Source organism: Ursus americanus, chromosome 14 (genome assembly GCF_024610735.1).
Source record: "Ursus americanus isolate L20-20 chromosome 14, mUrsAme1.1.p, whole genome shotgun sequence".
Classification (NCBI taxonomy): domain Eukaryota; kingdom Metazoa; phylum Chordata; class Mammalia; order Carnivora; family Ursidae; genus Ursus; species Ursus americanus.
Window position 1 is genome coordinate 43,408,899 of NC_142140.1, and position 19,186 is coordinate 43,428,084.

At 61.6% G+C, this 19,186-nt stretch overlaps 2 protein-coding genes across 3 annotated transcripts; both read left to right on the forward strand.

Moving 5' to 3' along the window:
- The first annotated feature begins 300 nt into the window (after positions 1-300).
- On the forward strand, positions 301-16,953 carry CERS1 (ceramide synthase 1). Of its 2 annotated transcripts, none has more exons than XM_045778413.2 (7): positions 301-638; positions 3,028-3,187; positions 7,087-7,267; positions 8,860-9,021; positions 9,340-9,487; positions 9,700-9,809; positions 16,814-16,953. In XM_045778413.2, the coding sequence occupies exons 1-7, from the start codon at positions 390-392 to the stop codon at positions 16,854-16,856; spliced, it is 1,053 nt and encodes a 350-aa protein (XP_045634369.1). In that variant the 5' UTR covers positions 301-389; the 3' UTR covers positions 16,857-16,953. The 2 variants fall into 2 exon arrangements, with proteins under 2 accessions (XP_045634369.1, XP_087723277.1); XM_087867151.1 differs by lacking the exon at positions 301-638 and adding an exon at positions 2,783-2,892.
- On the forward strand, positions 16,866-18,976 carry GDF1 (growth differentiation factor 1; the record flags this gene model as incomplete). The annotated part of the gene is made up of 2 exons (XM_045778412.2): positions 16,866-17,520; positions 18,153-18,976. Coding segments are annotated over 2 exons (1,434 nt in total), but the record flags the coding sequence as incomplete, so codon positions are not given.
- Between the last annotated feature and the right edge of the window lie 210 nt (positions 18,977-19,186).

The window sequence follows — 19,186 nt, forward strand, 5'->3', positions numbered from 1 at the left end:
GACACGGGGTCCAGGATGGGCGGGCGCCCGACAGACACCCTACCCCGCCGCTCTGCGCCTCGGTTTCCTCCACTGGAAAATGGGCAGGAGCCCGGGCCCGTCTCCAGGACGCGTCGCGACAACGCCGGGTCTGATCCGCCCGTGGTCGCCGCCGCTGCCTTGGGGAGACCGAGCGCCCGAGCGCCCTCAGGTCTCGGACGTCGCGACCAGGCCCCAAGTCCCCGCCGCCCGCGCCCCCCTCCGGGGCGGGGCTTGTGCTGGCCCCGCCCCCCGTCCCCAGCTCCGGCCGGCGCGCCCCCGGCCCAGCTGCGGCGCGTGACGCGGGGCGCGCGGCTCCGGCGGCCACCGCGGGCAGGCGCAAGCGGCGCGGCGGCCGGCGAGCGGGCGGCATGGCGGCGGCGGGGACGACGGCGGAGCCGGCTGGGCCCGAGCCCATGCCGAGCTACGCGCAGCTGGTGCAGCGCAGCTGGGGCAGCGCGCTAGCGGCGGCGCGGGGCTGCGCGGACTGCGGCTGGGGGCTGGCGCGCCGCGGCCTGGCCGAGCACGCGCACCTGGCGCCGCCCGAGCTGCTGCTGCTGGCGCTCGGCGCGCTCGGCTGGACGGCGCTGCGCTCCGCGGCCACTGCGCGCCTCTTTCGGGTCAGTGCCGCCGGGGGCCGGGACGTGGGGCGGCGGGCTGGGGGACCCGGCTGTTATGGGGGGCCCGGGACACGGACCCCGGGCCCTCGCGTACCCCTTTCTGCTGCCTCTACAGGCCGGGTCCCTGGTAGTGGGGGCCTCGGGCTGGAGGAGCTCGTCCCCTTCGGGCTGAGAGGGGTGGGGGTGGGGTGGATGCGGGGGTGTGGCCAAGCTGGAGGAAGCCCGGGACGTGGGGACCCCCGCACGGATGGGGTGTTCGAGATGTGGGGGAACAGGGGCCGACTTATGCCGGTCGGTGCGGGACAAGGGGGCCCCGGCCGGTGGGAGGGCCCGGGCCACCTCGCGCTCTTTCGGGCAGGGCCGAAGCGGGGACCGAGGAGCGGAGGACGCGGGCGGGGTGGGCTATGGGCACAGAAGCCGCCTGCGCCTTGCGCCTCTGGGCCATGCGGGGCGCGCCCGGACCCGGAGCGGGGCTCGAGGTCCACGCGGCGGCGGAGCGGACTTGTGCGCGGCTCCCGGGAAGAGGCAGGAGCTGCCCGGTCCCTGCCTCGCGCATGTCTCGAGTCAGCGCCACCCTCCGACCTGGGGAGGCAAAGGCCTGGACTCCCCGGCCACGCCGGTGGTCGCAGTCTTGGGAGGTGGCAGGGCCTGGGTCTTCAGAGCTGGACTGGGCTGCCTCCAAGGGGCTGCGTCCGACTTGCCCAGTTTCTAGCGAGTCTGGGGAGGTTACCGCCCCAATTGGAGAGTGACCCTGTGGGTGACATTGGCTCCTGGCCTCCCCCCATCCTTAGGGAGGGGTCGCTGCTGTGGGAACTGGTGGGAAGGCATTTGGGCCCCTAGCTTGGCTGCGACTCCCCCATGGACTGACTGGGGTCACCCCGCCCCAATCTGGCTGGAGGTGGCAGGGGCTGCAGGGACAGAGAGTCCGGCGCCAACAAAGGAGCCTTTCTCTGCCGGCTGGGAAGAGGCTGGCCCTTGTTAAGTCAAGGATAGGGTGTTGTTTGGCGGCCACTGTCCCCACCACCATCCCCTATCACCCACATGGGGAAGAGAACCCAGCCACCACCCTTCTCCAGGGAGGGGGAATGAGGGCCCCTCCAAGGGTCAGCGTTTGTCCCCATCTTGCGTTGTTGGTACCCCTGCTTTCCCAGTTTCCAGCTGGGAAGTGGAAGGTGCAGGAGGTTGAGGGTCAGAGCCCAGGAGGGGATGTTGTCGCTCTGGGACAACCAGAGTGGAGCGGTCTCCCTCCTGGAGGAGGAGGCTTGGCGATGAGGGAGCCTGGTGGGGGACAGCAAGAGCATGTGCACCTCCCTTTTGGAATCCCTGGAGCTCCGGCCAGTCCGGCCAGTCTGGGTGGGGCGACAGCAGTTCCAGGCTCGCCCTTCCCAAGAAATCGGTGGAGGGGCTGCCCTTTCTTCCAAAGCTCATCTTCTTGGCAGCCGCCTGGTTGCCAGGGGTGACTGGAACTGGCTCTGGCTGTCTCCATGGCAACTGTTGGTGCTCCGGCCCCCTCAAGCCTCTTCTGGGGGGAAGGGGGCGGGCTTGACCCAGCAGCTCTGGAGCCCCGCCCCCAGGGAGCTGGAGGCCCCGGCTCCTGGACTCCCAGGGATCTGTGCCCCGCAAATTCCTCCATACCTCAGCGTTGCATGACCTCTCTTCCTTCCAGTCCTCCCTGGTGTGTCCTTAGGTGGCTCAGTTCAGGTCTCCTATCTCATTGTACATCCTTCCCCTGCCCTGCCCCCTCTGTCTCTACCCCATTCTCTCCTTCTTTGTCCCTGCTCCCCCATTCTCATGCTCTCCCCCACCTACCCACCCCATCTTCCCCAACTTCTTTTTCTCTCTAGCCTACCCCCAAATTCTCCCTCTGACGTACCCCTTCCCCTCAGGTTTCTCCCCCATGAGGATCACTTGGGGTTCCAGCCTCCCCATGTTCTCCCAGATGCCCCCATACTCACCTCCATGCTCTCTTCACAGCTTCACCCCTACAGGCCCCTCCATATCTTCTCTTTAATCCCCCTTCTCCCTGGTATAGCCCCACCTCCCTCTGGGACCCCCAAGTCCCCCGTCTCCTCTGGGCTGGCCCCATTGGTCTCCCTTGCACTCTACTCACATGTCCCCCTCCTTGTCGCCACGGTCTTCCCTTATGTTTCCCTCAGGTCTCCTCCATTCTCCTCCCCACACTGCTCCGGACAGCTGGGCACTAAGTTTAGCCCTTGGCTGGCGCATGTGGACTCCGGTTACGCTTCAGGCCACAGTGGGTACTGGGGCTGGGCCCTCCCCAATACTGCCCAGCCTGGAGAGCCCCTGAGCCTGGCTTTACCCACCCTGGAGGAGTGGTCCCCGGCCCTTGGCCCCCAGCACTGATGGCCACCCACCTTCTCACCCATAGCCCCTGGCCAAGCGGTGTCGCCTCCAGCCTAGAGATGCCGCCAAGATGCCTGAGAGCGCCTGGAAGTTTCTCTTCTATCTGGGCGCCTGGAGCTACAGCGCCTACCTGCTCTTCGGGACCGACTACCCCTTCTTTCACGACCCACCCTCTGTCTTCTACGGTAGGGGCCCTGCCAGACAAAGCAGGGTGGGGGAGGGTTCTGGTCTGCATGGCGGATCTGGACACTCATCACACATCTCATGCTGGATGTCTGCCCTGAGACAGGGCCACCCCAAGGTAGCCCCAAGACAAGGGTGCCTAAAGGGCTCTGGGGACAGGAAAGGGTCCTGTTTAGGACCTGGTGCTATTAGGGCCCAGGGAGATGTCCTGAATGAGGTTACCCCTTGTGTGGACCCAGGTGGGCATTCCAGGTGTCTGAAACAGCATGTGCAAAGGCCTTGGGGCCTGCATGAGCTTGGCACGTGAGGATGAGAGAAGGGTAGGAGGAGTTTGAGTTTCATTCTAAATGGGATGGGTTTGTGGATCATAAAAACTTTTGGCTGCCATGTGGAGGCAGGAGAGCCTTGGATAAGGAAGAGAGTGGCCCAGTGGGGAGGTGAGGGCTAATGTGCCTTGGACCAGCTTGGCGAAGAGATAGAAATGGTGAGAAATGGCTGCATCCATCGATTGGATTAGATGCGGGAGTCGTCAAGGCCTGAGTTTGGTGGGATAGGCAGGAGGAGGGTGGCTGCAGTGTCCTTTATCACTCGCAGGAAGGCTGTTCTAGAAAACCTGCTCTGTGATGGGGGTGTCGGGATTTCTCTATTCCTGTGCTGATCACCCAGGCTGGGTACCAGGGACACACACGGACATGTTTCCTGCCACGGGACGTTAACAGTTCCTGAAGCCTCCTGGTGGCACCGAGCCCCACGCTCCCATCTGAGGGCTGAGCACAGAGCTTCTGTGTTTTGGTGTGCCAGTGACAAGCACCACGTTTGCTGGACACCTGTCTGTCTTGGTGGGACTGTATCACCCACATGGCCGCTCTCCCCACGTGCATTGCCCTTGTTATAAATCTCTAGAGGGCAGGTTTTGGCTGTCATTCAATTTCCCTTTGTGTGAATGAACCATGATGGATCCCTGTCAGTTTCAGGCATGGAGTTGCCTCTGGCTTTTTCTTTTAAATTATGCTGCGATAACATGCTTGCAGGTGAGCTGCTGCTTTGCATGTGCACTTATTGGGCACCTACTGTGTACCAGGCACTGTGCTGACACAGCTGTGAGTGCTGCAGAGAAAGCCCCCCGCCTTGATGTCTTGTGGTGACAAGGAAGTACGAAATCTGTTAACAGCTGATGAGAAAACTCCGGGGAGGGGGGGAATGTTCTACAGAGATGAGGACGGCCCCACCAAAAGTGACCTTTGCATGGGGACCTGGAGGTGCCTGGGGCAGATGGGAAATGCAAAGGCCCCTGTGGGATGGGCACACTCTTGGCAAATGCTCAGAGGCAGCAAGGAGCCCCCCGGGACAGGGGGTATCTACCGGAGGGCTGTGAGCAGAGGGGGGATACTGACAGGCCCAACTGAGTAGGGGGCTGAGGGCCCGAACCGGGTCACAAGGGGGCTCTGCCCAGGACGGGGTCCAGAATGGGAGAGAAGTGGCTGGTTTGAGAAATGTTTTGAAGGCAGACCTGATAGGATTCATTGTCAAGCCAGAGGCAGGGGTGAGCAGGGAGGGTGGGGATGACACCAGGGGCTGGGATCTGGGATAGGGGGCAGGTTTCAGGGAGAGCAGGAGTTGGGTTTGGGACACGGGGGCGCTGTTCCCAGAGGCCGGGGAGGGGGATGCGGTGGGGGTGACAAAGCGTTTAGAGCCGCAGGTAGGATGTGAACGCAGAGACAGGCTGGGGCTCCGTGGCCCCCTGAGCGAGCGGGGGCGGGGGGGGGGGTGCGGGGCGCAGACGGAGTCTGGACGGGTGATCCTGTGTGTGCCGCACTCTCCCTACCCCACCTCAGATCTGGGGCTCGGGGCTGGAGGGGGACCCTCTCCCAATGGTAAAAGTCTTGCCAGTGAGATCGATCGGTGGAAAATTCGGTGTCCTGTTTGCAGAGCGGGCCGGCTGTGTGCCCTGAGGGGCCGCTACAGCGCTTCTTCTCGAGCGGGACAGAAGCGCCCGGCAGGCGTGCGTGTTGGGGGGGCCTCTGCCGGCTGCGACATTCCCGCGAAACTCGGACGGAGGGCCCTGCCGAAGTGTTCAGACTTTGAGGAGCCTCTGGACCTGACAAAGTGCTGGGAGGAGATCTAATCCGTTGAGGGGATTTTTTTAATTAGGTAGAAGATGCATGACGCCAAGTCAGCGTAATTTGCAGCCGCCGGTACTGTCCGCCTGCGCGAGGTCCCTAGAGCAGCCGGACTCGTGGAGCAGGAGCCGGGGCTGGGGGTGGGGGTGGGGGGCACGGGGAGCCGGTGCGGAGCGGACACAGGTTCAGGTGGCCGCGCTCCGGGGGTGGCCGCGCCACGCTGTCCGCACAGTCACGCTGCCGAGTGTAGAAACGGCTGAGGTGTCAGCGTTCACGTGGTACGTGATTTCCCGTAGTTTTTAAATATTCACCGTGTTCGAGTGGTCAGTTCAGTGGCACGTAGCACACTCACCGTGTTGTGCCCCCATCGTCCGCAGAAGGAGACCGGACCCCGCGGGCAGTCGCTCCCCCTCCCCCAATCCCCTCCCCTCGGATCTGCTTTCTGTCTCTACCGATTTGCCTGTTCTGGACGTTTCCTAGACATGGAAAGGGATTATGCACTACGTGACCTTTTGTGTCTGGCTTCTTTCACTCAGCGTCTTGTTTTGGGGTTCATCTGCGCCGTAGTGGGCGTCTGTGCCTCGCTGCCTGTGCGGCTGGCTAGGATTCCGCTGGGTGGAGGGACCCCGTTTTGCTCACCCACTCGCACGTCTGTGGGCATTTGGGTTGCTTGCACCGTTTGGTGGCGGCCGGCGGTGCTGCTGTGCACGCGCGTGTGCAAGGAGCCCTGGCTTTAGCTCCCTTGAGCACCTCACCAGGAGCGGACTTGCTGGGGCATGGGGCTCGCGTGTTCACGGCCGTTGCGGCCACCATGGGGAGGGGGGACAGTCGGGGACAGGCTCAGGAAGGCCAGGAGGAGCTGGGGCCGAGCCGAGTGGGAGACAGCGGTGCCTGGATCAGGGTCAGGGTGGCGAGGGCAGGGGAAGTGAGCAGAGGCCTGGACGGAGAGGGACCCCCATCGGGGGTCCACATGGGTGGGTCCCTGTTGCATGAGGGGTCAAGGCGCAGATGAAGAATTGTCGCCGAGGGGGGGTGTTAGGGGACAGCCAGGCTCCAGGGGGTATGAGGGTCTGGCTCTGGGTCTCTGAGGCTAGAGGCAGGAGGCCCTGGAGGGAGCCCAGGGCAGCCGTTTTGGGGGACGAGCAGAGGAGTGGCCAGGGAAGTCCAGATCGACGCAGGCAAGGGCCTCTTGGTGATGGTCCTGAGAGAGGAAGCGGGGAGAGCCGGGGGTCAGTGTCACTGGGGGGGGGGGTAAAGCCTGAGTGGGTGGGCACAGGTGCCAGGAGGAGTGCGGTGGCCGCAGGAGCAGGTAGAGGGGAACCACACCCCACTGAGTGGGACAGCCCATTCCCAATGGCATTGGCCGGTAGGCTTTCTGCCTCAGTGGCCCCGCCTGACACAGTGAGGCAGGTGGCAGCCTCCATCCCACGGGGGGGGGTGGGGGGTGGGGGGGGTGTTGCCAGGATGGGAGAGCCCAGGACCAGGCATTGATGCTGTCTCCAGAGAGCCTGATGAGTAAGAGAAGACAGGAAGGGGAACCCAAGCCAGAGTTGGACCTCCTGCAAGGGACAGCTGTCGAGGGAGGAGCACTCTTTTCTATAAATCTAGAACCACTCCAAAAAAAGAACACCCATTCCTAAGAAACAACGGGGAGAGAGTGGGAGGAGAAGAGGTGCGGCCAGCGCGCCTGCGCAAGTGGGCGGTACGTCGCGGCTTGTGGAGGACGCGCCCCAGCTGGGGCCTCCCGTCGGCCGCTGACGACACGGGCCTGCTCTCCCCAGACTGGACGCCAGGCATGGCGGTGCCCCGGGACATCGCAGCCGCCTACCTGCTGCAAGGAAGCTTTTACGGCCACTCCATCTATGCCACGCTGTACATGGACGCCTGGCGCAAGGACTCGGTGGTCATGCTCGTGCACCACGTGGTCACCCTGGTCCTCATCGTCTCCTCCTATGCCTTCCGGTGAGTCCGGGCACGGGCAGGGGACAGAGGGCATAGCATGAGCACAGAGGGGAGGCTGGTGGGGGCCACGGTGGGTATCCGTGGGGGTGGGTGGGTGAGAGACTGCAGAAGGATGGGGTGTTATCAGGGGCAGAGAACCCCCAGCCCGCTCCTACCCCATCCATCCCCCTCCGGCCCCTCCCACCCGGTGGCAGCCTTGGCCGGGACACTTCGCAAGTGTTTACTGGGCCACTGGCCATGCCCGGCTGCTGCGGGGCTGTGGCTAGGAACACAGCAGACCCACCCTGGCATTCTAGAATCCACTGTGGCCACCACACGTGGCCCCCGAGGGCCTCAGATGCAGCCCGTCTGCACCTCAACCTGCTGTACGTGTAAGATCCACCCTGTGTTTCGAAGGCAGCGGACCGTGACTCTCTCGCCAGTGCTTTTGCTGTGTCGGTCACATGTGAAGACGACAGTGTTTTGGGCTTACAGTTAATTAGAAGATAGCATTAAACTTAACTGTACCTCTTCTTTACCTCCTGTTTTAAATATGGCTGGTAGAGGATCTGAGATAACACACACAGTTCCCGTGCTGTTCCTGTTGGACGGGCCGCTCTCTGCCTCTAGGAGGCCAGCTGCGGGCCGCGGGGCCTACGGCAGCTTTAACTCAACTGAAATAAAGGCGCACATTCTGTCCTGCAGCCACACTAGCCGCGTGTCAGCTGCTCAGCGGTCACACGTGGCTGCTGGCTCTCATACCGGACAATGCAGGTTTAGAACATTCCTAGCATTCTAGAAAGTTCTTTAAGATCACACTGCTCTAAGTAGAATCAGATGATAAAACTCAAACAAGCAAACAGACAAGAAAAGAACTAATAGTTTGTTTGAAGGTGATAACTATGCAGAAGAATCAAGTCGGAAGATAAGGACCGTGGGGGTGGTGAGGTGTGGGTGGTTGGGTGACAGGTGAGCAAAGTCTGAAAGGTGAAGGAAGGCTCCATGAACACTGGGGAGGTGCGTGTTAGGCGATGGGAACAGCACGTGCAAAGGGCCTGTGGCACGTGAGCTGTCAGGAGGGCAGAGTGAGAGAGGTGCCCAGCCATGTCCAGGCTGAATTTAAGTCCAGTGGCCCAAGCAGCTGTCAGGTGGAATGCTGGGGAGGGATGGGGGGACGGCCTTCGGGCTTCTTTAGAGCCTGGTGGGGATTTTCCTAGGCAGGTCTGCAGATTGCAGCAATGTTCAGGTTAAACAAACAGACCTAGGAGGGTCAGTGTGGCAGTGATGTTGGAGGTGAGGGACAAACTTGCAGGGGATCTGGATGCAAAATGGCCCAGGCCACTGAGGGTCTGCGTTCACAGAGACGAGGAGGGGCACATAAGGAACTTGCATGGAGGCTCCTGGGTCACCTGGGGACAGTGAGGCAGTGGGTGGGGCCGCCAGGGGGCAGGCACAGCTTGGGTGCTGCCACTGACCTGGCCTGGCGGGGGAACGGGCAGATCACGTGGGCCAGGGAGGACAGCTTTGAAGGGGACCCACAGGAGGCTTGGAGTGGGTGAGGGTCCCCAGTGTAACCCACCCTCTCTCCTCTCCTATCCCACTCCCCTCCCCAGGTACCACAATGTGGGCATCCTCGTGCTCTTCCTGCATGACATTAGCGACGTGCAGCTGGAGTTCACCAAGCTCAACGTCTACTTCAAGTCCCGCGGAGGCTCCCACCACCGACTCCATGCCTTGGCAGCGGACCTGGGCTGCCTCAGCTTCAGCCTCAGCTGGTGAGGGGGCAGGGAAGGGGGTGGGGCTGGTGAGAAGGGGTGGGGCTTGAGGAAAGGGGTGGGGCCTGGTAAAGTGGGCAGGGCCTGTCCCTAGCGGAACAGGGCAGAGCCAGAGACCAGGCAGAAGGCGAAAAGGACAGAGCCAGGATAGAGACAGATGGGCAGCGGTGGACAAGGAGGGGGCAGGGGGACAGGGATGGGTGGGGGTGTGCAGGGACAGATGGATGAGTCCAGATGGGACAGCGCAGGGCTCCGGGGCTGGGGGGCACGCCTCTCCCTGTCCCCAACAGCTTCCCCAAGCCCCCCTCCCCGCTGCAGGTTCTGGTTCCGCCTCTACTGGTTCCCGCTCAAGGTTCTGTACGCCACGTGCCACAGCAGCCTGCGCTCAGTGCCTGACATCCCCTTCTACTTCTTCTTCAACGCACTCCTTCTGTTGCTCACCCTCATGAACCTCTACTGGTTCCTGGTGAGTCGGCAGCCCACAGCTCCTTGTCCACCCAGTTGGAGGTCCCCAAGCAGTGGTCCGGGCGCAGGCCCTTCTCAGGCACGCCCAGGGAAAGGCATGTTCGGCCCCGGGAACAGCACGTGCAAAGGGCCGGTGGCAGGAGCATACGGCCATCGGGAGGGCAGCAGGGTCAGGGAGGTGGCTTTTTCTCACCTGTGCCCCCTCCCCCACAGTACATCGTGGCCTTTGCTGCCAAGGTGCTGACTGGCCAGGTACGCGAACTGAAGGACGTGCGGGAATACGACACGGCAGAGGCCCAGAGCCCCAAGCCCAGCAAAGCTGAGTGAGTGTGGAGGGGCCGCCGCCCTGGTTCATTCCTTTAGCCGCGTCTGTCCGGCCGCGCGCACTCTGGGGGCCGGCCCTGGAGACGAGGCAGCGGGTGATGCCGCCGCGCCACGGACGCTGCCCCCCAGAGCCTCCGTTCCAGAGAGACGGCAATAAAGGCGTGGAAGGTCAGCGACAGAGTTAGATGCCCTCGGGCCAGACAGGAAGTGGATAGAGCGGCCTGGGGGTGGGCCGTGTTGGCGAGGGCAGAGAATCAGGGTCTCAGTGATAGGAGCGCGAGGGCCAAGCCAAGTCGCTGGTCCAGTGGGTGAGCAGCCGTGAGCCAGGCCAGGGCGGAGCCTCTAAGCAGCTGGCAGTGGAGGGGGCGGGGGGGAGCCATGGTGGCCCAGAGAGCCCATGGTGGTCCGTGTTGACGCTCCCTGGCCTTGAGGTCCAGCAGGGCAGCCCACCGGTCAGTCGAGCAGGAGAGGGGGCTGGGGACTCAGGCAGGAGTCCTAGGGAAGGAGGGACAAAGGGACCTCATCAAGCACATGGAGGTAGGACCCCCGGTACTCGCCAGCCCCAGGCCGTAAGCCACATGGTGTCCAATGCCCCCAGCCTGGAGCGGCCCCAGGAGTTAATGGAGGCAGGTTGGGGTGACCAGCAGAGTCTAGGGTAGATGGCGCCCCGGAGGCAACACAGGCGGTGTTTGAGCTGCAGCAGGGTGGGGGGCTGCTGACGGCTCACAAGGTACCGAGTCAGTGGACCCTGTGATTTGGCTTCTGGGGGGCTCATCCGGGACCGACCTGGGAAAGGGGCTTTCAGGGAAGCAGTGTGCTCGGAGATCGAAGACGTGAGTCAGAATGGGCCGGGAGGAGGACGAGAGAAGCAGAGATTTTGAAAATCTCCTTGGAATACATAAGAAGGGGAGCAGAGAACTGGGGGTTGCCGGAGGGGAGAGCTGAGGGCTCTTTGGCCAGTTCACAGAAAGAAAAGCACTTTGCACCCTCCAAGCATGGAACTGCAAGTGGGGGGCGCCAAGGCCACAAAGCCAGCGCCCGGGCCCGAGAGGGACCAGACCGGCGAGCAGGGGTCACGGGCATGAGAGGCCTGGGCAGCCCGTGAGGTCCCCCCAGCTGCATGGTGTGGGGACATGTGGGCGAGGGTGAGTGATCACCACGCGGCCGGCCCTGCCCTCGGGGCACGTGGGCACAGGGGCTGTAGCCAGGACGAGCGTGGTCAGACCCCAGCTCTGCTGTAGAACCAAGCGGACTTGCTTAAGGTGAAACAGAAATAAAGACAATCCAAGACTTCCGGCTCGAGCTGCCATTTACGAGATGGAAATTGGGGCTGAGCTGGGGCAGGGCTGTGTGCACCCGCCGAGGGGAGGAGGGGAATCAGGCGTCTAATTTGGGGGCTGTTCGATCGTCCGTTGTCCAGGGAGCATGAGTTGGGAATTCCATGAAGACATCCGTGAGGTCTCACCAAGGAGCCTGACCAGCCCTCAGCGGCTTCCAGAGAAAGCAATGGCTAAAGCAGGGGGTGGGAGAGGGGAGCACCTGCTTGGCCAAAACTAAAAATGGGAAAGATCTTCCTGCTGCAAACCAGCGAACGCCTGGTGGAGATGTCCAGACCACCTAGCCCCACTCGGTGCGGCTCCCTAGTCTGTCTGTCCTGAGGACACCCGGCCAACACGTGGGGTGGGGGGGTGCTGCACGGCCAGCACGGCCAGCAGGATGAGAGCGTGACCTCCGCACAGAGAGGACAGGGCATGCCGGGGAACGCGCGGCCATGCTCCAGCCCCACGGGCATCACCCGCAGAACTCGGTTCCCCGAGGTTGGCCAGAGTTAGCGCAGTCGGGTGTGACTGGGGTAGGAAGCGAGGAGAATGTGCCACACGCTGCCGAAGAGCGGTCAGGACGCCTCCAGACCCTCAGGTCGTGGAGAGCAAGGCAGCTGCAGGACTGTCCCCGATCAGAGGAGACGAAGACACGGTGGCCGAGCATAGCGTGGGCCGGTGGGCCAGCAAAAGGACGTCCGCGGAAAAACGGGTGAAATCAAATGAGGTCGGCGTTTCATTCATAGCACTGTCCCAGCCTTGGTTTCCTAGTGGTGACAAATGAACGTGGCGGCGTGAGGCGGTGGTTACTCTCACATGAGGGCGACCCCACGGCTCCCTGTCCTGCTTTGCAACATCTCCGCAAACCGACGATCACCCTAAAATAGAAACCTTACTAAAAAAAAAAAAAGGGCATGAAAGAGCGTCAGAAATGACGTTGAATGTCATGTTTGTCTCTCACGGTGCCGGAGCCTGGAAGTCTAACACTGGCAGCAGGGCCATGCTGCCGGCAGAGGACCCTGCCTTGTCTCTCCCAGCCTCCCGGGGCTCCACTGTCCCTTAGCTTGTGGCCGTGTCCCTCCAGGGTCCGTTCTCTGTCTTCACGTGACCTTCTGCTCTCTGGCTCTTCTCTAAGGACGCTTGTCTTCGGATTTAGCACCCCCCGCCCCCGCATCCAGTCTGATCTCAGCCCGGAGTCCTTCACTCAGAGCTTTTGTTCCTAATAAAGTCACATTCCCAGGTTCCAGAGATTAGGCTGTGGGGACCGCCCTTCCACCCGCTGTGGATGTTAAGGCTCCTACAATTAGAAGCTGCTGGAGAGGGGATCAGGAAGTTGGAAGCTGCGAAGAAGTGACCCAGGTCACAGCGACCACAGCTGGAAACGATGACGGCTAGAATTCTAAGAAACACCTGGCCTCGTTGACTTCGGATAGGAGGCGGCGACGGCAAGAGAAGACGCAGTGCTGAGAATTTTCCAGATGTAACGACGTAAATCAGAAAGAGGGTGAATAAAAAGGCATTCACGCCCCAAACACATCGTAGCGAAAAATGCAAAACAGCCACAGGAGAGATGGCCTATGTGACAATGGCACAGCAGCAAGGGATGCTGGACGAGTGTGGAGGGAACTATCCTGGCCAGTGCTGAAAAGAAGGAACCAGCAACTGGGAATTTCATACACAATTTTGAGAACATTTGCCTGAGGGCACCTGGCCGGCTCTGTCAGGAGAACACGCGACTCTCGGTGTGGAGTTGGCTTAAGAAAATGGGCACCTGGGTGCTCAGTCGGTTAAGCGTCTGCCTTCTGATCCCAGGGCCTTGGGATCAAGTCCCGCATCGGGCTTCTGACTCAGTGGGGAGCCTGCTTCTCCCTCTGCCTGCTGCTCCCCCCTTTTGTGCTCGCTCTCTGTCAAATAAATATTTAAAATAAATAATAAATAAAATCTTTAAATTAAAAACGAGACAAGACACCCACAAGAACGAAAACTAGGAAAATTTCCCACCCACAAAGCTTGAGGGGTGTATTTCAAAACCCAAGAAAGCTATCCCAAGAGGTAGACCAGCAGGTGAAATGACGCATATCTGGATAAAAAAATTTAAATGCCTGATTTGAGCTTTAAAAAAATGAGAACTGAAGTAGTAAATACTGAGATGGGACTGGGGGTTACCTTTAGGCTGTATTACAGACTTCCGTGAACGCTAGCAGGGTGCAGAGGGGAGCCCGGGACAGGCACAACAAAATAAATGGAAAAAAAAAGAAGGTTAGGAAAAGCAGGATTAAGGAAAGCAAAACGAGAGGGTAGGCTCTCAAATGTTATGCAGCCAAATAATCATGCGTGGAAAAATCGTGATGGTTACAAGATTGGGTTTTTATTTATTTTATTTTAAAGAAATTTTTATTAATTAATTTATTTAGAGCACAGTGGGGAGGGGTGGGGAGAGAGGGAGAGAATCTCACGCAGACTCCCTGCCGAATGTGGACCCCCCGACACGGGGCTTGATCCCACGACCCTGAGATAATGACCTGAGCCAAGTCAGATACTCAACCCACTGAGGCACCCAGGCGCCCCACTATATATATATATATATATATATATATATATATATATATTTTTTTTTTTTTTTTTTTAATTCACCTCTCCACTGGTTAAAAGACTTCAAGTCCAGGATACGTGAACGTTGCAAGTAAAAGGACAGGACAAGAAATTCAGATGTAAACCTTGATCTGGAACGTTCCACGTAATACAACCCTAAATCTCAGCGTGACGGGACCATGGAAAGTCCTCGCTCCTCGTCAAGCAGGTCAGAAGCAGGGTGAACAGATGTTCTTTTTAAGCACAGGACGTTTCTCAGAATTGACCAAACCCAGCCACAGGGGAAATCTCCAGGACCCAGAACCGGGATTGTGCAGGCTGCGTAGACGAAAATTCAGCGAGGTATGAGAACAGTGAGGAAATGACTGAGACCACGGCGAAGTAACTCAGGAGCTGGAAACGAAGCACGTGGCCTGTGAGTAGCACCGCCCCTTTCCTCGTGGTGCGAGGCTTCATTCATTCCAGCTGCTTCTCTCGTCTCCCTCTCCCTCCCAGAGCCCCTGCGCCTCTGGCAGACCACCCTCGGGGACCACCACCACCGCCTCCGCCGTCAGCCCCCCTGGAGGGGCCCCGTGCCCTGGTCCTGACCCAGCCCCTTGCTCTGAAGCCCCCATTGTTGCCTCGGGCTGCTGGGACCACCCCACTGGGTCTGCTGACCAGCCTCGCGGCACCCACCGCTTCCCCGCCGGCCTCCCCTCCCACAGCCCCTGACTTCCAGGTTTCTCCCCAGCTCCCGGTGCCCCTCTGCGCGCCATTCTCTGTCTCCAGGTCTGCTTGACGTTCCCGGCATCTGTGAAACTATCTGGAATCAGCCCCCCTCCCCCCCCAAACTACCTCTCCGGAACATTTGCCCATCGCAGTGGAGGGAAACCGTGCCGAACCCTAGGGAGACTCCTCACTCCCTGTCCTCCTTACCTCTGAGGAAATACCCAGAATCCTCCCGAGATGCTGTCTGCCTTCATCTCCCTCCAGTTTCTACCCTTGTCCTGATTCTCTTTTTCCCATCGTGGTGCAGTGAAACTGAGCTCAAATCTGACGTCCCAGAGAAGCCCCCCGTCCCCTCGCCAAATACCATCCCTGGTTTTGAGCGGGAAGGGATGCTTGGAAGCTTGTACAGAAAAATAAACCAGCATCACTGGGAACGTTCTGATAAAAAGATGCATGGCTGGGTACCGATCCTCGAATGTATTAAACCTGCTATAAAAGTATAGGAACTAAAACAGGGCGGAACCGAGCCGAGTCTGTAAATAGAACAGACTCCGGTCCTAAAGATCACTGGAAGGGAAGAGCTGTCAGAATACTTGGCCACCATCTGGAGAAAAGAGCAAACTTATGTATCTTTAATCAGCCAGAGGCAGACCCCCCATGGATCAGATGTCGAGGCAAAACAGAAGCTGGGAAATGAAACCGGAGCCGAAAAGGGAGATTGTGACGTCTAGCAGTTGAGCTAGGAGAAGAGTCCAGAAGCCGGAAGCCCCCACCTCTGCTCCATCTAGAGCAGCAACAGGCAAAAACTGATGACAGCCGGAGGGCTTCTCTCTAGGGGCCGTATCTCTAACCTCACAGATCAAGGGCTTCTGCTGGGGGCAGCAGCGGGAGAAAGGGCAGCAAGCCTCGGAAAAGTGGGCAGAGGGTGGGATGCACACTCCCAGGAAGGGACGTCCAGTGGCTCCAGCCCAAGGGAAGAATGAATTCAAGTGACTGCGGTCACCTCGAGGGAAGTAGGTTCGTGTATGAAAGGGTCTCTGAGCTAGAGTGCTCCGCATGGCGAGGGGATGCAGGGGGTGGTAACACCCTGTGTGCCAGGATCTGTGGGAGATGCCAGCGAGATGTGTGCGAAGTGCTACACGGAAGCAAGAGACCCAGGTTGATTTCCGGGAGGGGCTCAGGCGAACCGTGAGCGCTCTGTGCTTGCTGAGGTCTAGATCGTGAGAATATAGTCCCGGCTCAGAAAACCTAATACATTTGTACGTAAACCGGACCACAGAACCCACTGCTGCAAAGACACGGATAGACTGATATGCAAAGGCATGAGGGGCTCCCCTTAGCGGGAGCAGGAGTAGCCAGTGCCCTGAACATTAAGCCCCAGTAAGATGCCGTTTCAGCACCAGTAGGCGCTGACAAAGGCACCAAGGAGCAGGCGCGGAAACCCTAGTCGAATCTGGCGAGGTGGCCGGGGCAGACCCCGAGCTGGAACCTGAGACCTGCCACTAACGCAGGCAGGAAAATGGAATTTTTGGCGAGCAGTGATGCGCACAGCAGCAGTCTCCGTGTCGACTTTCTGGAACATTGGGGTGCAGAAGACCCTTTTTTTTTTTTTTTTTTAAGATTTTATTTGAGAGCAAGAGAGGGAGAAAGAGCACAGAGGGAGAGGGAGGGAGAAGCAGACTCCCTGCTGAGCAGGGCTCCATCTCAGGACCCCGAGATCAGGACCTGAGCCGAAGGCAGACGCTTAACTGACTGAGCCACCCAGGCGCCCCCAGAAGACATCTTTATAGACAGTTTGAAATATGCAAACCATACGTTATTTAGAAATTAGGGGCCTTTTCTGGACTTAACCTGAACACTTACCATACTGATTAGAGTTTTAAAACACCGCATAACTTGTTTTCAGAACGTGGAAGGAAGGGAGGGGCTGTGGTAGATGTGGACAGAGGGCAGTGGACGGAGAATCACAGGGGCTGTGAAGACTTTCCTTGTTGGGCCGTGAGCCAGCGGGGGCCACCAGAGCCCGGGAGGAGCCCTACTCTGGGCGCAGGGTCAGGGAGCTCTGGCCAGTTTTGTCCACTCTCTGGAAGGGGAGGAGTATAAAGTGCAGGGTTTATCCAGACCGAAGTGCTGGGGTTAAATCAGGCGGAGGGCTTTTGCCCTCCCGCGACCGTGGGTAGCTCAGGAGGGAGGAGAGGAGGAGCCGGGACGCCATGCCCACTGGGCGGAAGGCAAGGTCTTACGGCCGCGTGGGCAGGGACGAAGGGCCCAGGTGGGCCTCCGCCTGGCAGGAAAAAGGGATGTGGAGGGCGATGCAGGCGAGACGGGGCGGTGTGCGGGGCATGAGGTCCAGGGGCTAACCGGGGCCCGGTTCTGGCCCCCAGAAAGCCGCTGAGGAACGGCCTGGTGAAAGACAAGCGCTTCTGAATTCCTTGATCACCGTCCCACCCCTTAGGACCCAGCCCCGCCCGACCACGCCCCCCAGGGATCCACCACGCCCCTCCCCCGGGACTCTGGCTCCGTCCAGCTCCGCCCCACCTGGGCCCTGGCCACTCCCGGTCACCTCCCCCTGGACCCCTGCCCCGCCCCCGGGGTCTACCCCCGTCCGGCTTCAGGACCGCGGCCACGTCCCCCGGGACCCTGACCCCGCCCAGCCCCAGACCTCCGTCCAGGCCCTTCCAGCGACCTCGGCCCCGCCCCCAGCCTGCAAGTCGAGGGTGCCCGGCGGCCCCTGAGCACTCGTCCGGCCGCCGCCAGCGAGGAAGATGCCACCCCCCGCGCCGACGTCCTGGCCGCCGCGTCCTTTTCCTCCTCCTGGCCCTGCTGCTGCCCTCACCGCCCCCAGCCCGCGCCCCAGCGCCCCCGGGCCCCGCCGCCGCCCTGCTCCAGGCTCTCTGGCTGCCTAACGTGCACCGGGGCGCCCCCACGCCCCGGCCCGTACCTCCAGTCATGTGGCGCCTCTTCCGCCACCGGGACCCCCAGGAGGCCAGGGTGGGCCCGCGGCGGACGCCCCAGGGGACCACCCTGAGACCGTGCCACGTGGAGGAGCTGGGGGTCGCCGGAAACATCGTGCGCCACATCCCGGACCGCGGTGAGTGGGGCCTGCGCTGGGGGCGTGTGTCGGGGAGGCTGAGACCCTGCTGTGCGCCCCGCCACGAGCCTCCAGGGCCGCGTGGGGGAAGCCAGAGCAGCTCTGAATGTCCCCGCCCGTCCCGTCCAGCCCACGAGCAGCCTGGACCTCCGCACTCCATTGGCTCGTCCCCGTGGGCACCTGCGGAGACCGGTTGGAGTGGTCCCAAGGCCAGGCTCCCTTGCACCGGGCAAGGCCCCCAGCTTGCAGCTGAAGCCCTGCCCCCATTCTCCCCTCCTTTCCCCCGCTGTTTCACACCATTTGATGCCTTTCCTGCAGATACCACCTCTCCAGCCAGCATCGCTTCCCCACGGCCCCCAGGCATCTGTTCATCTCTCGCCCTGCCTAGGTCCGGCGGGCAGGCCGCCCTGCACCAGGCCGGGCCTCCTCTTACTTGCAAACGATGCCCTGCCCCCACTCCCATACTCCCCGCCCCCCGCGCGCCACTTCACACCATTTGACGCCTTCTAACAGTTGGCGCCCCCAGCCCCAGGCGCTCACCTTTCCCGGTCTGCAACAGAAACCCCCTCGCGGGCAGGCCAGGCGGGGCGCGGGGACGCGACGCGAGCCCAGCCCTCTCACTGCCTCCCCAGGTGCGCCCACCCGGCCCCCGGAGCCCGCACGGGCCGCGGGGCAGTGCCCTGAGTGGACCGTCGTCTTCGACCTGTCGGCTGTGGAACCCGCAGAGCGCCCGAGCCGAGCCCGCCTGGAGCTGCGCTTTGCGGCGGCGGAGGTGCCGGCCGGCTGGGAGCTGAGCATAACGCAGGCGGCAGAGGGCGAGGGCGCCGGGCCGGTGCTGCTCCGTCAGGCGGTGCCCACCCTGGGAACGCCAGTGCGAGCTGAGCTGCTGGGCGCCGCCTGGCCCCGCAACGCGTCGGCGCCGCGCAGCCTCCGCCTGGCGCTTGCCCTGCGCCCCCGGGTCCCCGCTGCCTGCGCGCACCTGGCCGAGGCCTCGCTGCTGCTGGTAACCCTCGACCCGCGCCTGTGCCACCCACTGGCCCGGCTGCGGCGTGAAGCCGAGCCCGCCGTGGGCGGCAGCCCCGGGGGTACGTGTCGCACGAGGCGGCTCTACGTGAGCTTCCGCGAGGTGGGTTGGCACCGCTGGGTCATCGCGCCGCGTGGCTTCCTGGCCAACTACTGCCAGGGCCAGTGCGCGCTGCCCGCCACGCTGTCGGGCCCCGGCGGGACGCCCCCGCTCAACCACGCCGTGCTGCGCGCACTCATGCACGCGGCTGCCCCCGGCGCCGGCGGCCTGCCCTGCTGCGTGCCCGCGCGCCTGTCGCCCATCTCCGTGCTCTTCTTCGACAACAGCGACAACGTGGTACTGCGGCATTACGAGGACATGGTGGTGGACGAGTGTGGCTGCCGCTGACGGAGCCAGACGGGGGCCCAAACAATAAACACTGCGTGGTCCGTTCCCCTGTCTCCAGTCTGGTCGCCTGGGGGTGGGAGAGGAAGCAGCCGCCTCCATCAGCACCCACGGCCAGGGTGGTGGGACAGTGACCCTCAGTGACGCCACCTGCCCAGGTCTCCCAGGGCTGAGGTCCTGGGGATCCCTTTCTCCAGGGAGCCCAACAGCTGAGCTCCCCAAAGAGCCTGGGAGCTAGCCGTCCACAGCAGGCCCGGG